We start from the raw sequence: 16,823 nt of genomic DNA, 5'->3' as shown, positions 1-16,823 counted from the left end.
GCGCTTCCTCAGATAACAATGACAGCTTTGCTATCAAGTTGAGCGCCAATAACAATGTAATATTACGTGCATTACCAAATGAAAATATAAGCCCCATATATGTAGAGCGAGAAGACATTTAGACTTAATAATGATTATGTAAACTACATTGGCTCAATCTCAAAACCAGTAATCCCAAACGGTAATCCAATGTGTGTGTGTGTCAATATACATACATATATATGTAAGTGATCTTGAGCCTCTCTCATCATGAAAGCTAGCTTAAAGGATGAGATTTTCTCTCATACTTATAAAATGACTACTAACCCCTTTTATAATCGATGAGGGATAACCCGTATCTTTTCCTCACACATCGGGCCTTGGATCAAGGCAGCAACAACCATTATATCTCTCCGTGTGATTGTTGGGTCCAAACTTGTTAGTACCCTGGGCTCTGATATTAATATTGGAGTGGTCTTGGAGCTCTATCTCCCAAAAGCTAGCTCAAAAGATGATACTTTCCCACACATTTATAAACCGATCATGTAGATATATGCATGTATAAAGCTAGTCATTTGCATAACCGATGTGGGATAACCCCAATAATATGTATATATGCATGTAGATATATGTATCCATATATATATCCATATATAACAATGACAATAGAATTACAAAAAAAAAGTCCTAAACCTGTTATAACTGTACCAATTCAGTCCTAAACCTTTTGCATTTGTGCCGATTGAGTCCATTTGGCCAACCAGAGCCGACGTGGCACTATCGATGCTGACATAAATTTCTTTGTCCAAAACTGATGTTTAATATCAATTATTTTAACTAAAATTAAAAAAAAGGGAAAACTAAATAATAATAAAAAGAGAAGCATATGGGGAGGGCTACAAGCCTTTGCCACCACCGTCCCACCATCACCAAGAACGGCCGTCGATGGTGGGGATGGCCGATGGGGGTCACCGGTCCCCGGCCAAGGGCCGGCAACCCTCGCCAATCGTAGGCAAGTGTTGCACTCTCACCCGGATCAGGCGAGGGCCTCCACTAGCAAGGGTCGGCCATTAGTTACTGAATTAACACAATTATAATAAATTTATGAATTTTTTGGTAATTTTCTCTGACATCGAACAAAGATGTTGGTGGTGGAGATTTATGGCGAGGGGGAGGTGGGAAGCGGTTGTCCCTATTGTGCTTGCGGTGGTGGAGGCTATGGCAATCAACCGTCGTGGTGGTAGTAGTGGTGGTGGTGGTCCTCACCCCGTTGCTGGTGATTGAGTCGTCGGTGGTAGCAACGAACTTCAATCTCTGTGTGTTTTAATCCAATGAGATGCATCGACGAGTCTGAGTTGACTTTTTATCTCTTCCTCGAAACATGCAACTTGATTTTGCATCCAGTAGACTCACTTGTTGGCAGATGCGGTCTTCACCAGCCAAAATCCCAAAGTTCGAACCCAATATAGACTCCGATTACAAGACATTAAGGAAATTAACCTTGGATTTGTCGATACAGGTCATTCATGAAATATTGTGATTACTGATGTCTTTACCAGATCACATGTCGGAGATGCATTGGAAGGTAAAGTTTAGAAAAAAAGGGGTGGGAAAAATAGATTGCACATATTCAATTAGAAGCGCTATAAAAAGTTTTGAGAGCCGAAGCTCCATTCAGTCCCTCTGGTGTGGTGTATATACGGACCAGGCCGTCTACATCGAAGGGCTTGAAAAGCAAAGGGTGTTGCTCGTCCACGAGCTCGTCGGGGCATCGGATAGTTCCTTCGACGCCGGAGAAGATCGCGATGGAGTGTCTGGCCTCGTGTCCACTCATCATCACGCGGTGTCGAGGACAGTATAGCCTCCCGTCGCTCCATCCCTAAGAAAAGACCACGAAAGAGCTCAAGAATAAAATGAAGCTATATATATAATTAATTTCTTCTACCTCCGCCACTCACAAGGACTCGTTGACGGCTATCGGCCAGCGAGCCTCGAGCTCATCCGTGACCGCCATTGGCCAGTCGCGATGGAGGACATTGCGTCGAAAGAAGAAAGAAGAAAGAAAAGAAAAAAGAAACAATATAAAATATAAAAAAATAAAGTTTAAAATATTAAAAATAATTAAAAATTCCAAAATAAAAAATTGCCTAAGATAAAGTCATGAGATTGAAATCATTTTTCAAATGAGAACAAAACAATAGAAAATATTTTCGGTCACATATCACCAAATAAAGGAAAACAAGCCGTTTTCTTGGAAAATGATTTCTCAAAAATCATTTTCCTTTTTCATGGAGTTTTCTGTTAAACGAACGCACACTGCAATTATATTTGAATTGTTAAATATAATGAGCTCCCTGTAGGTATGGCAGATACTACTACACTTGACAGATGGAATTTAGTAAATATATTGCATCCATCGATTAATAAACAAGCTATAAAGTAGAGGTTGCATCACCTGAGTATCATGATACAGGGAAAGTTATCTAATTAGTCGTACATCTTTTTTACAAGTGTCAATTCTAACATAAACTTTTGAATTTTTTTAATTTAGTCCTAAAAATTCACAGGAAATTTCAATATAATGTTTCGAGTCAATTTTCATTGGAAATTGTTGATTGGTGGTCCAGTCATCACCTGCCCACCACCACATTAGCAACTTCAGGTGTAAATTGATCGGAAGGATAACAATTAAACTTCACTTGAAAGTTTAGGATTAAATGGATAAAATTTAAAATTTAGGATTGAATTAGTATTCGTATGATAAATTTACGACAGATTGGACAATTTTCCATGATATATAATCACCCAAGCAACCACTAGAGGTTTTCTTAGTAGAAAAAAAGGTTTTATTCCGTTGGTCGATCACGGATCTTGTGCCTCATGTCACGTGTTTGAGTGTGTTGGGGCCAACCTAGTCATTTGCCTTGTGCTAAAAGAATAAAAAGTACTTGATTGGTTTGATCGTTAAATTATATCTCTAAGTTTAAGCGCATTACGAGAACCCATTTCGATTGAAAGACACATATTGATTATTAAACCAAATGTGTTACGAAAGAAATTCACCTTTTTATTCGGATTAGCAAATCAATTCTTGAAGGCCACATGTTAGCGTTATTTATGGGGGTTTGAATTTATTGGAGATAACATCCAAATCCAAGTTTGACCGGTTAGACCGGCCAAGAGTTGGATCTCTCTGAAGATCGTCTAGTGGACTCTTTCCTTTTAAAAGCATGAGATAAGTGAGTGGAAGTCCAAAAATTAGTCATGAAAGTATAATTAAGTCCTAAAACTTATAAAAAGTGTAATTAAATTTTAAAAATTATCAATTTAATGCAATTAAGTCCTTCCGCTAATTTTGTCCATTGATTAACGAAAAATGTTGACGTGGCTTTTTTATTATTTTCTCTTCTATGTGGAACTGATGTGGCTAAAACATAAGGGATAAGGATAAAACGACATCATTTCGGTAAATATGATTTACCTTCCTTTTTTAAAAATTTCCTTATTTTTTACAATATAAATAATAGTTAGAATAAAAATTTGTATTTATTTGAAATGATGTTGTTTTAGCCTTGTTCTTCATATTTTAGCCATGCCAATGCTATGTAAGAGAGAAAAAAAAATACCAATATTTTTTGTTAGTCAAATTGGATAGAGTTAATAGAAGGACTTAATTTCATCAATTTGATAAGTTTTATGAATTAATTGAGTTTTTTCTAAAGTTTTACGATTCAACCGCACTTCTGTGACAAATTTTAGAACTTCTAGAACATCGCAAAAAAAGGTCCTCGAATATGGGACAAGTGTCCAAAAGTCCTTACCTATTACACTTTGACAAATTTAATCCTAAACTTTTTAATTTTACCAATTGAGTTCTAAATCTTTTAATACTTTGCCAATTGGCAAAGTATATGTACTATATTCACTGATTAATGTCTCCTTTGTTGGCAAAGTCTATGTACTATTTCATTGATTAATGTCTCAATTTTTTCTCCTCTTTCCATTTTTCGTTTTGTCGTTTCTTTTTTCCAATGCATTGATCTTGTTTACAGTACACTCAATTGATGACATGGCACATACCGTATAAGCTGCCATGTGATTTGGTACAATAACTCTCGATAAAGTTCTAATTATCATATGTAGTCGGATAAGGATATCACGAGTACCATAACTTTTGTATAATGCTTACTTGAGTGTCAATTTTTTTTAACCACTCAAATGCCATAACTTTAAAAAAAAAAAAAAAACGTACACTTGAGTATCATAACCGTGATGTCCTGGAATTTCGACGTATGTAAGAAAAATAGATTCGATGAATTTTAGTCATGAATTCTAGTCTAGTAATTAAATTTAGATTTTTGGGGATTTTAGAGATGATAATTGGTTTTGCTCTGAGACGTCGATAAGAGAAAGTCAAGTTAGAATAGTGAAGTCGACGAGTCGTAGTACCGAGACCCTTCGCACTTCAATCTAGCCCCGACAAACCCTAAATGTGATAATCTCAAATTTTTCTCAATCGATTGAACTAAATAACCAACCAATCCCAATTTGCAAAATAATCAAAATGTCTTTGAATATTTGTACTACAAGATAAAAATTTTAAAAGTTAGATTTGACCACTTATGAACGCCACTTATCTTTTCTTCCATCCATTATCATCACCTTTTTCTCTCTCTCCTCTCTTTTCTCACTCCCCATCACTCCATTACCTTTTAGTCACATCATTTTCTCTCCTCCCTCTTTCTGTCTCTCTCCTTTCCCCCTCCCCTTACCCGACGACCCCCATCTCTTCTTCCTCTCACCTTCGTCTGTGCACGCCCGACGCCGACCCCACTTGCACGACCGGTCGGCCACAAACGGACCTGACCCGCGACCCCTCTATCTAGGGGTGAGCATGGTTCCAGGGTAGAACCGAGAACCTGGAACCGGAACCCGTAGGATTCGGTCCGGTTCCAGGTTCTAAGGTATGCAGGGTAGGTTCTAGGTTCCAAAAATTGAGGAACCTGTTCCAACGGGTAGGTTCCAGGTTCCACTATCTGGAATCCGGACCCTAGATTCTAAAATAAATTTTTATATCTTTCTTGGTATATGTTTTTGCACGACCATATAATATTACATGGCATCCGATGATGAGTGTATAATTTGGAGCCAAACAAATTTTTAGGTTTCGGGTTCCAAAAAATGATAAACGTGTTCCAATGGATTGGTTTCGTGTTCTAAATGTAACCCGTACAGAGTCTAAAATCACTCACCTCTACTTTTTCTTAAATGTTGTAGCGTTCACTGTCATTTTGCTTAACTAAAAATGAAAAAATAAAAGAAATTAAACAGAAATTGATAGGTTCTCAAGTACCCTGGAACCGACCCTAGAACCTATGATAGGGTAGGTTCTAGGTTCCAAGGTATGACGGGTAGGTTCTAGGTTCCAAGGTATGACGGGTAGGTTCCGGGTTCCAAAAAATGAGGAACCTATTCCGATGGGTAGGTTCCAAGTTCCAGGTGGAACCCGTAAGGAACCCGGAACCGCTCACCCCTACCTCTATCTCTCATCCCCCCTCCCGCTCATCCGACCACCCACCCAGCCACTACCACACCTCGCCATCGGGCCACCGCCGCTCGTCGCCACTCAACCACCGCCGACCACCCAGCTCGCCGCGCCACCTCCCTCCGCCGTTTGCCCGGCCACGCGAGGCCCCGAGAGACCCGCGAGCTCCACCTTCCCTCTCGACCTTGCGTTGCGCCGCCACCAGCCCAACTCACTACAGCCGCGCCCCGGCGGTCGTCATTCGGCCCTTCACCCGGTCGTCGCTGCTCGCCCTCCGTGTGCCGCCTGTCAACCGACCGGTTGCTCGAGCTCCGGTCGCCGGGAAACCCTAGCTCGAGGAACCCACAGCCCGTGAGCCCGACCCGAGGTCACACCCCGCGATCCGAGCCCGTGGGTTCCACTCGAAACCATTGGCAGTCGTGGACCCAAGCCGACCCGTACCGTAGCCGAGAGCCCGCCGTTCTGGTCGTTGTCGCTGCTACGTCCGAGTTGTTACCAAACGTCGATGAGTTAGTGAGTTAACCCCAACTCTCGGTTAGGTCATTAATTGCGTTTATGGATAGATTAATTAATTTTAATCCTAGATTTGTTAGTTAACCGTGATCGGGTTAGGTCGGTAACCCTATTTAGGTTAAATGATCATAGCTAGTTAAGTTAGCTCTGGTTGGATAAAACAAACCGTGGCCGCTTGTTGTTCGACCGTATGGAATGGATTGACAGTGATTGATTGATCGCAAGTGAGTTATTTAGCTGGAATCAAGTGCGTCGTTAATTGCCGAGTTAATTGTTTAAGATGGACTCAATTAAGTGTAATTGAATTAATTAATTACGGTCAGGTCAATTAATCGTAATCGGAATAATTAATTATTATTGACGATGGATTGATGGGTGATTATTGATTGATTCTTGAGTGCACCGATGTGGTATATGCGAGGATTAATCACCCCGTATCAAATGCAAAGTCCGATGGATAAACCGTGCATTCATATGACCAAGTGTGGATCGAATTACATATTTGAATATGAAAATGGCATTGGGCTGAGTCTTTAAGCATGACCGTGTGAGCATTTGACTAAACGCCAAAGATAAAAATTGGATGGTTGTACGGTGTGCTTGTGTGGTCATATGATGGCTTCCCCGAATAGCTAGTGTCGTGTCGATCGAAGTTACACTACATGTCAGATGCACGACAATTTATGTCGCCGGGTTGATCGGACACCTATCACAGCTTGTGACGGACCGACGCTTCTTACAGGAATGCTTACTACGCCATGCCGTGTCGATCGAAATCACACCGGCCTAGCAGTTGCCTTTGCCGAAGGAATGGAACGGTGCTTGGTCTTGCCGAAAGAGCACCAGCTATTCGGTGTGTAGTGCACCAACTATCCAGTGTGCTAGGCTAAGTGGCCATTAATAACCGAAACACGTGTGATTTTCTGTGCATGCAAGTTGTTTGGGTGTCCTGGTTGTTTGCCTAGGTTGTCGTGACTGTTGAGTCAAGTCAAGTATTGCATTACGTGTGATCCAAGGCGTAGTAAGCTTGTATGTGATTGTGATATATTGCTAGGTTATGTCATTTCCTGTGATAGCTAGAGCGTGGCACAGGCAGCTCACTATTGATCCGTTATCGATCGTCGCTGCGTGCTTAGGCCGCGTTGGGCGAATCAACGCCCTAATCGGGCTTAGGCGTTGATTCACCGAGATTTATATCTCACTCCATTATTATTAACCATTTTCAAGCTCTTAGCTATAGAAAACTGGAAGTGGACATGAATCTTATTGGAGTAGTTTGGGAATAACGTGAACCCTAACCCGATATTCTTTGTGGGTTGTAAGAAGTAGCCTCAAGTGGGGCCTGTGAGTATAAATGTACTTCTCGGGGTTATCGAATGGTCTTAATTGAAATAGACTTTTATGGAGGTCGATTGTTGTATATCTTGATTTACTATCATTTCTTTGTTGTGTTGTCTAGGAGTAAATCGTTTCCGCATGTGCTTAATCAGAAGATAAAAAGAAATGGGTCGATAACGTGCCCGAGACGTTATCCCTTATGACCCGAGGCGTTTAGGTAGGAATATTGCGTATCCTTGACAATAACTTTCAATATATCATTTAAATGAAAAAAAAATAAAAAAGTTCAGCGAAGTGTTGAAAATCCGACATGACATATCACTTATGGTGAACACTTTCAAAAAGTTATGGCACTCAAGTAGTCCATTAAAAAATTATATATCACTCAAGTGATCGAGAAAAAAAAAAAAAGTTATCGCACTTAAATGAGCATCGTAAAAAAATTATGTCATTTATATGATTGAGAAAATTTTTGTGGTACTTAAATAAGAGCCGTATAAAAATTATAACATTGGTGCTGTCTTTATCTCTCTGTAGCCTTTGTCGCCCTTGAGTAGTGGCATTGGTCTGATCTGAGAATTATTTAATTTCAAGACAGTATGTGATTTTAGAAAATGTGGGGTCCATGTTATTATTATCCTAATATTTGTTCCTTTCCGGCTTAGCTTGGGGAAAAAAATCCAAAAAGTCAAAAGTGGTAGACAGGTGAAGTTGGCGATGACGCTATAGAGAACGCCGCATGGACTATATATTCCATGGACTCATGGAGATTTCTTCATTGCCTCACCTTAGGAATCCTCGAATACCGACGGCATTTACTCACAAGAGCTCTCACATATCACCGTTCAAGGAGAGAGAGAGAGAGAGAGAGAGAGAGAGAGAGAGAGAGATGACTTCAGACAAAGTGATGACGATGAGCAAGAACTGCCGTGGATGGGCTGCAAGAGACGACTCAGGACTGCTCTCTCCTTATGAATTCGAACGCAGGTAGATTTGTGTTTTCATGGTGTGTTTTACTAAAGTTGTTGCCTGAAACTCGTCCGTAAAGAAGCACTGCGCCTATGTGCTTCGTGTCCTGTGAATGGTTATGTCTGAAAATTGTAGTTTGAGACAATTATGATCACGTTTGCTATGGCAAGTCTTAAAGGTGTCCACAACTTTACCTTTTCTAACCAAACATGGTTTCATAGTCTTATATGGGTGGGAACATGAAGTTTGTAGTTATTCTTGAGAAATTTGAAAAAGTTTGAGGCATCATTGTGAAAAATCCCAAGGTTATAGCCCTTTTTGAGGCATTGACAAATATCTCTCTCTACATTTTCATTTGAATCCACACTTGAATATGTTATTAATAGCTCTCACTATTTCCCCCTGTCTAAACTAAGAAAATTATTCTTGTGCAGATCGGTCGGAGGCGATGACGTTTCAGTAAAGATCACTCATTGCGGTGTTTGCTATGCCGATGTAGCTTACACTCGCAACAAGAGAAATAGTACTGTGTATCCTGTGGTCCCTGGGTACTTTAATTCTTCTCCATTTTGTTTACTAATGTGAAGTTCAGTGAAGTCTTTGAAAAAGTTAGCCATCGATGCAACACTTCGAGTTTCACTAATATCCTCTAAATTAAGCTTGTATGCATACATGTGAATAGGCATGAGATCGTGGGGATTGTACAAGAAGTGGGTGATAAGGTTAGTAAGTTCAAGATCGGAGACCATGTGGGCGTTGGAACCTTCGTCGATTCATGCAGAGAGTGCGAGTACTGTGAAGTTCGCCATGAAGAGCATTGTTCCAAAGCAACTGTAACGATTAATGGCACTTGTAAGGACGGTACCATCACCAAGGGAGGATATTCTAGTTTCATAGTTGTCCATGAGAGGTAAGCTTTCTACGTATGCTTGTTGCCCTATTGGAAGGATTCACAATGGTGTTCATATGCGGAAACTAATGTAGTACTAGTCTTATTGACCCGACACTGCTTGTGGAGATAATGTTTTGCATCGTCGGCGAAGAGCTATGTGCTAGCTTTTAAGGATTTTCCATCTTTTAACTTGTCAATATCTTGGCTACTGAAAGTCATTTCCATCTGACTCGTGTGATTTCATGACGGATTCAAATATTAAACGCCTACTCTACAGGTATTGCTACAAGATTCCTGAGAGGTATCCTCTAGCTCTAGCTGCACCTTTACTATGTGCTGGAATAACGGTATATAATCCGATGATCCATCACAAGATGAATCAGCCTGGTAAGTCGCTAGGGGTGGTTGGCCTTGGTGGGCTCGGTCATATGGCTGTGAGGTTCGCCAAGGCTTTCGGATTGAACGTCACTGTCTTCAGCACAAGCACCTCCAAGAAAGATGATGCGTTGAATCTGTTGAAAGCAGACAAGTTCGTGCTCTCGTCGGACACGGAACAAATGAGCGTAAGAGTCCAATGATGAGAACCCACTTGAAATCTTGAGGTTTCCCAAATGGCGGGTGTTGTAAGTAGATCTGATTCTGCGGTTTTTTTCCTCTACAGGCTCTGTCGAAATCTCTAGACTTCATAATCGACACTGCATCAGGAGATCACCCTTTGGATCTATACATGTCATTGCTTAAGATAGGAGGAGTTTTGGCTTTGGTGGGCAATCCAGGCAAGGAATTGAAACTCAGTCCACTGAGTCTTCTCATGGGTAAATATTCTCTCGATAGATCTCCGCATTCATTTCCTCTTCGGGTAGATTAGGACCGATGACTTTCTTTGCCTTCTTAAATTTACGTGTGTCTTGTTTAGGAATGAGGAGTATCTCCGGAAGCGCGGTCGGTGGTACGAAGCGAACGCAGGAGATGCTCGAGTTTTGCGCCAAACATGAGATACATCCAGAGATTGAAGTAATTCCTATTCAGTATGCGAATGACGCTCTTGAGAGGATTCAAAAGAATGACGTGAAATACCGCTTTGTGATAGACATTGAGAGCTCCTTGGAGTGATCTACTGATGAAGGAACTGAAGGAATATATTTTCGTGCGTATTCTATAAGAATTGTATCTTTATTTTAGTGCCAATGACTCTCTTTATGAAATACAATTAGATAACGCAACAATAAGTGGAAAGTATGTTCTTCCTCTTTTTGAAGTGATCTCTCTCTCTCTCTCTCTCTCTCTCTCTCTCTCTCTCTCTCTCTCTCTCTTGTTTGTGAATTTGGGGATTGCAAATCTGTGTGTTGTGGAATAACGTGGATAGAACACACCGAGGAATTTGTAATCTAAATCTAACCCGAGAACTAGAAATTAACAGAAAAAACGACGGTGAGTGATAAAGAATACCAGAGTTTTACATGATTCAGTCCAAGAGTCGGTACGTACTTCATCCTAGAGAATCAACCGCAAAAGAAGTATGGCATCACTACCAAAAAAATAAGGATTTAGCCACGGATTTTACCACGAAAAATTGACCAAAATTCGTCGCTTAATTGATTTGCGATGAAAATTAGCGACAGAAAAATATTCGTCGCCAATTCGGCTTTGCAAAATTTAGCGACGAAAAACAAAATTCGTGACTAATTAGCGACGAATTTTGCGACGAATACCTATCCGTGGCTAATTAGCAAGGAATAAGTTTCATCGCTAATTGGCCACGAATTTTGCGACGAATTACCCTCAGTGGCAAATTAGCGACGAAACTTATTCCTCATTAATTAGTCATGAATTTTCCCACGAAAATCAATTTCGTCGCTAAATTTAGCGACGAATTTTATGTTCGTCGCTAAATTTAGCGATGCCGGATTAGCCACGAATTGTTTTTCGTGGCAAAATTCGTCGCAAAACCCAATTTAGCGACGAAATTTTATTTTTTTCTTATGATAAAATCATTTCTTTTACTTTTCGATTTTAAATTTAATTAAAAGAAAAATTAATTTTTGCAATTTATATTTAACATTGATTAAGCACTTAATAATATCACGGTTCCGTAGGAGTCGGCGGGTTCCTTGGGTTGGGTCAACTTAACGGGTTCGGGTCACAAGGCTCGCGGTTCCACGATCGACAGCGGCTGGTTGACAGCGCCACGGACGGCTAGGGGTCGGGTAGTGGCTGGACAGCGGCGCCGGGGCTGTTGGGGAAGATGGTGCGGCACGGCGGGGTTGCTAACTCGCGGGTCAGTACTTGGGCCTCGCGGATCTCAGAGCTCCCAAGCTCAACTAGGCTTGCGAGCGATGGCTCGAGCTCGTGGCATCGTGGTGATGGAGGCTGGAGAGGTGCGGCTAGGCCGCAAGCTGAGGGTCTCGGGTTGCAAGTTTCAAGTGGCGGCCAAGCCGAGCAGTGGCTACGGTGGTTGGGGTGGGCGTCAGGTTCGCGAGCAGGGAGCTCAAATCGTCGTTGCGGAGGGCTCGTCGTCAGATCTGTGGGTCTCGGCCAACTCACGTGGCCGGAGGTGGCTGGGTAACGATGATCGGTGGCAGCGGAGCTCAGGTGGAGGAGGGTCGTGGGCGAAGGTCCCGGGTTTACGACGACCAAGCGATGATCTCAGCTGGTTGCGGCTCGTGCGAGGCCGGCTGGGCGTGACGCGTGGCTGGCGACGGGTGTGGACGAAGGGTGGTGGTGCAGGCTGTAGTGGTCGGATGGAGGTGGGTCGCTCGGCTGAACCAGAAAAAGAAAGCAAGAACAAGAAGGAGGAAATGAAGAAGATGCAGAAGCAAAGGCGAAGATGAAGACGTCGTACAAGCAGGAGAGAGAGAGAGAGCAGGAGACTTTTAGAAAGTAAGTCAAAAGAAAGATTAAATAAGATAGGAGAGAGAAACCTAGCGACGAAAAAAACAATTTGTGGCTTATTTAGTGACGAACAAAACAATTCGTCGCTAATTTAGCGACGAAAAAGCTAATTCGTCGCTAATTAGTGACGGAAAAAAAATTCGTCGCTAATATTGTCTTTTTTATTTTTAATTTTATCATATTAGCGACAAATAATACATTTCATCGCTAAATTAGCAACGAAAAAATTATTTTCGTCGCTAAATTGAAATATTTTCTTTTTTATTTTTATTCACAATGCTAATTTTGCGACGAACAAAATTGTTCATTGCTAAATTAGCGATGAAAAAGCTAATTCGTCGCTAATTTTAATATTTTATTTTTTACTTTTATTTTTATTTATAGCATATTAGCGACGAAAAATGAATTTCATCGCTAATTTAGCGACGACAAAGTTAATTCGTCGCTAAATTGAATATTTTCTTTTTTTATATTTATATAAAATTAGCGACGAAAAATGTGATTCGTTGCTAATTTTAATATTTTCTTTCTTATTTTTATTCATAGTACTAATTTTGCGACGAAATCAACGTTAGTCGCTAATTAGCGACGAACGGCAATTTTCGTTGCTAAGTTTTAAGAAGAGAATTTGCAACAAATTAATAACGAAAAACGTGGTTCGTCGCTAATTAGTGACGAAATAGGTTTTCGTCGCTAAATGATAGCAACAAATTTGTGACGAAATTTGGTTTTCGTCGCTAATTAGCGACCAAAAACATTGCTCGTCACTAATTATTTTTTATTTTTATTGTATTTTTATTTATATCGTATTAGCGACAAAAAATAAATTTTGTCGCTACCGCAAAGACGAAAAATCTAATTCGTCATTAAATTGAACATTTTCTTTTTTTTTTCTATCATATTAGTGACGAATAATACATTTCGTCACTAAAATTAGCGAAGAAAATAATGATTCGTCGGTAATTTTAATATTTTCTTTGTTATTTTGATTCAAAGTGCTAATTTTGCGACGAAAATAAAAGTTCGTCGCTAATTAGCGATGAACGTTGATTTTCGTCGCTAACTTTTAAGAGAAGAATTTGCGACAAAAAAATATATCCGTCGCTAATTGGCAACGAAGTCTATTGTTGTCGCAAAGGAGATTGCAACGAAATATTTTTTGTGGCTATTTTAGTCGCAAATTAGTGACGAATTTTTTTTCGTGGCTATATTCGTTGCTAATTAGCGGCGAATTTTTTTTCCTGGCTATATTCGTTGCTAATTAGCGACTAATGTTTTCGTCGCTGTTTTCGTCGCAAATAGCGACGAATATTCATTTTGTCGCTATTTTCTTCGGAAATTAGCAATGAATTTTTTCTGTCACAAATTGTTCGTGGCTAAATCCTTTTTTTTTTTTTTTTGTAGTGTAACCTCACACACATCTCTTAATCAAGGATATTATTCTGAAATTTCATGTGATGCACATCCTGTGTACTCTTTCTATTGCAAAGCCTAATTTTATTGTCAAATTTTGTGGAATTACTCCCGACTATTTTAAAAAGTTAAACTGTTTGATGAAAATGTGGTTTAATAATATCATAACAATCCCCGTCATGCATAGGCTGCTGTTTTTATTACACAACCCGTTTTTATTGTGAGATTTTGTAGGATCACTATCAATTATTCTAAAAATTTAAATTGTAAGATGGAGAAAGACCACATATACATAAATCGTGGAACAATATTTCAACACCCCTCTCACGTATAAACCAAATTAGGAGTGTCACATTGAATTTAACCATGGCACACAGAATTTGATTGCCAGGGTGGATGCACACACGCGAAAGGGAGCATGGGGTCCATTAGCCATGCTTGAGTCATTTAAACGAGCAATACCTAACATATCATACTAATCTTTCACCTCATTTTTAAAAATTTATCTTTATTGTGTCCCTAACGGTGGACTACTAGCTAGTGTGTATCATTTTACGAGAATAGGAGCGTCGTATATATTTGCTTATATCCACTAGAAAGCTAATAAAAATAACTGTAAGAAGAATATACCCACCACATTCTACAACACAAATTTGTTGGTCCACGAAGAATATATCTCATGAGAGATATAAAAATTAAAAAATAAATAGAGCATAAGGAAATTTTCTAACAAAAATTTAATCGAAATCCACCATTTTTAAACATATTTTGTAAAGGTAGAATATAATAAAGAGATTATTAGCGTGACAAAGAGAGAGACTCACATGGAATGCCTCTCCAATCATGACAATACCTCTCCAATCATGACAATAGTAGAGGAAGCCGAAGGTGCGACTTTAATCCAGTCTCCATGCTTAGTCTGCACTTCCAATCCATTCACGTGATTTTGCTGAAGCGTGGTCACGAAGCTCGCGTCGTAGTGAGTTACCGCCTCCGGTTCGAGCCTCCTCCATCCTCGGCGCTCCATATCTCAGAAGGCGAAGAGAACGTTTCATCAACTCGGCATGCGAACCGAGATAACGCTCGACCCCGAAGCTTCGAAAGACCATCTTCTGGATCATATAATCTAGCTCAGAGAGCCTCCTCAGATACGTACTCAGCAACTCACTGCAAGTGAGTCCGAGAGGCAACAAGGTCATATTTGCCAGTTTTTGGAATTGAAGTTCTTCACGATGAACAGTTTTTTTCAAAGCATAATCGACTCGAGCATGGCCAATGGAAGTTGGGAATGTAATTTGCACCGTACGTACCAGAACTTGGTATTCCCCTCTGGCCACAGGAGATCAGCTAACCGTTCGATCGCGCCCGAGTTCAGGGCGTCGTGCATTCCCATGGCCTCGTGAAGGGGGTGAAGAGGGAGGTCGGCTAGGTACCCATCGTACAGCTTTGTCGGGTCGACGAACCGGCGCTTGGTCTCGGCCGGGAGATTGAACATCTCCTCCATTTGGCCGAAGACCTGGTCATGAAGCTCCGCAGGGACCTTGCCGTACAAAGCCTCAAAGCACCCGTACTCCTCGAGCGCTTGCCAGACGGCACTTTGGACAGAATCCCAGCTCCGGCTTCCAGGCTCCGAATCGCCCAATTCGGAAAAATCAATCGAGGGAAGCTTGAGCCCCGAATTCGAACCCTTGCGAAGACTTAGTTTTTCTCTTGCGAGACTTCGATTCTCCTGTGATTGTTTGCTTCAGTTCCTTTGTTTCTGCCGCATTTAAAGCGCCCTACTGTGACTTTAGAGCGCAAAGATGCAACGAACATGTATGAAGCTTCCGTGAAGGAAGCTTATGAATTAATGCACGACTTGGAATGTTGCTCGGATCATTAAATGTCTGCATTACAATGACAGTATAGTCTGTTCGCAAGAGCTGTCTTGTTGCATGATTTGAATTCGTAAGCATAGGCAAAGATAATATAGAGTCGTTGGTAAAACAGACGAGCTTCGTAGTTTCGCTCTTTTGGCCATAAATTTTTTTTTTTTCAAGCAAAAATGATGGATAAGAGCGCATTTATTTCACGCAAAAAACAATTATCTAAAAAATATTTTTTTCAGAACTTATCGCTTGTAAGAAAAAAAAATTAAGCATGCAATTAGAGTATTTTATGTGGCAGGCTGGCAGCATATATGTTATATAGGCCTAATAAGCGCGCATAATGTATAATCTAAGATGCATTTGTTTCGGGGAAATTATTTTCCTGCAATTGGTTTTTCGGACTTTCAACTGCTTGGTCACAGAAAAATGACTTGATCATCAGAAAACATTTTCCGGTTAACGAAAAATTCATGTATAAAATCAGGAAAATGAATTCACCAATCTAAAGAGAAGAAAACATTTTCCGAAATTGCTCATCTTTAATTTTTTTAATATTTTAATATTACATTTAATGTTTTGTTTTAATATTTTAATATAACTTTATTTTCTTTTTCTTTTTCTTTTTCTTTTTCTTTTCTTTTCTTTTCTTTCTTTTTAAATATTCGATTTTTTTTGCCTTAAAAAAATTATGAGAAAAATCACTTCCCAAATGAAAACCAAACACCAGAAAATATTTGGAACCACATATCACCAAACAAAGGAAAGCAAACCGTTTTTCAGGAAAATGATTTCCCGAAAAATAAATTTTTGAAAAATATTTTCACTGAAACAAACGCGCACCCTAAGCTCGGTGTGTTTCGCAAAAAATGAATTATTTGTCAAAAATTATCTCATGTATCACATACAAAAATGAAATTAATTATTTCAAACGATATAAGCGATCATTTTTTCAAAAGTGTTTTCCAAATCATTCATTTTTTCGCAAAACAAACAGAGCTTAAATGGATCCCGACCTTACAAAGCGCAATCTTATAGTGGGTGATAATTATCGTCATGTCTCTTCTAGAGTGAGAAATCACATAGCACAAAGCAATATGTTGTTGCGTCTTGAATTAGTAGAAATTGCTTGGTAGCTCATTTTTCTAGGGTGTTACGGCTGTTACAAACGAATGGATTCTATCTTTCTCGAATAAATTTCTCAAAGGGAAGTGTTGACTTATGGTAAGTATTAATTCGTCATCAATTCCAGCTCGGAAATTGTGTAGGGGACTCATTGAATAAATGAAGCACGTCAATTATATTCGAGGGTTTGACCCCAAGTAAAAGTTGTATTCTCCACGGAGATTAATCGACACGCAATACGTATTGTATGGAGTAAATACGATGACTGACTCCCATTGTCTCGAGAAAAATG

General features: G+C 39.9%; 2 protein-coding genes across 3 annotated transcripts; one reads left to right on the top strand and one right to left on the bottom strand.

Annotated features, from left to right (window-relative positions):
* Positions 1 to 1,508: 1,508 nt before the first annotated feature.
* Positions 1,509 to 15,359, bottom strand: LOC115754965 (deoxypodophyllotoxin synthase-like). 2 transcript variants are annotated; one of them, XR_004017030.2, is made up of 3 exons: positions 14,852 to 15,359; positions 14,366 to 14,708; positions 1,509 to 1,858 (listed from the first exon to the last, which is right to left on the bottom strand). XR_004017030.2 is itself a non-coding variant. In XM_030694166.2 (2 exons), exons 1-2 carry the CDS (start codon positions 15,043 to 15,045, stop codon positions 14,456 to 14,458), a joined length of 447 nt encoding a protein of 148 aa, XP_030550026.1. In that variant the 5' UTR covers positions 15,046 to 15,359; the 3' UTR covers positions 14,275 to 14,455. The 2 variants fall into 2 exon arrangements, 1 of the variants encoding a protein (XP_030550026.1); XM_030694166.2 differs by lacking the exon at positions 1,509 to 1,858 and having other exon boundaries at positions 14,275 to 14,708.
* On the top strand, positions 8,149 to 10,475 carry LOC115754964 (probable cinnamyl alcohol dehydrogenase 1). Its single transcript, XM_030694164.2, has 6 exons — positions 8,149 to 8,362; positions 8,779 to 8,892; positions 9,027 to 9,254; positions 9,514 to 9,799; positions 9,898 to 10,051; positions 10,153 to 10,475. The coding sequence occupies exons 1-6, from the start codon at positions 8,265 to 8,267 to the stop codon at positions 10,347 to 10,349; spliced, it is 1,077 nt and encodes a 358-aa protein (XP_030550024.1). The 5' UTR covers positions 8,149 to 8,264; the 3' UTR covers positions 10,350 to 10,475.
* Positions 15,360 to 16,823: the final 1,464 nt, after the last annotated feature.

The sequence above is a fragment of the Rhodamnia argentea genome, chromosome 4 (assembly GCF_020921035.1).
Source record: "Rhodamnia argentea isolate NSW1041297 chromosome 4, ASM2092103v1, whole genome shotgun sequence".
In the NCBI taxonomy this organism is placed as follows: Eukaryota; Viridiplantae; Streptophyta; class Magnoliopsida; order Myrtales; family Myrtaceae; genus Rhodamnia; species Rhodamnia argentea.
The sequence above is the reverse complement of the archived record's forward strand: the minus strand, read 5'-3'. Positions and strand labels throughout refer to the sequence as shown.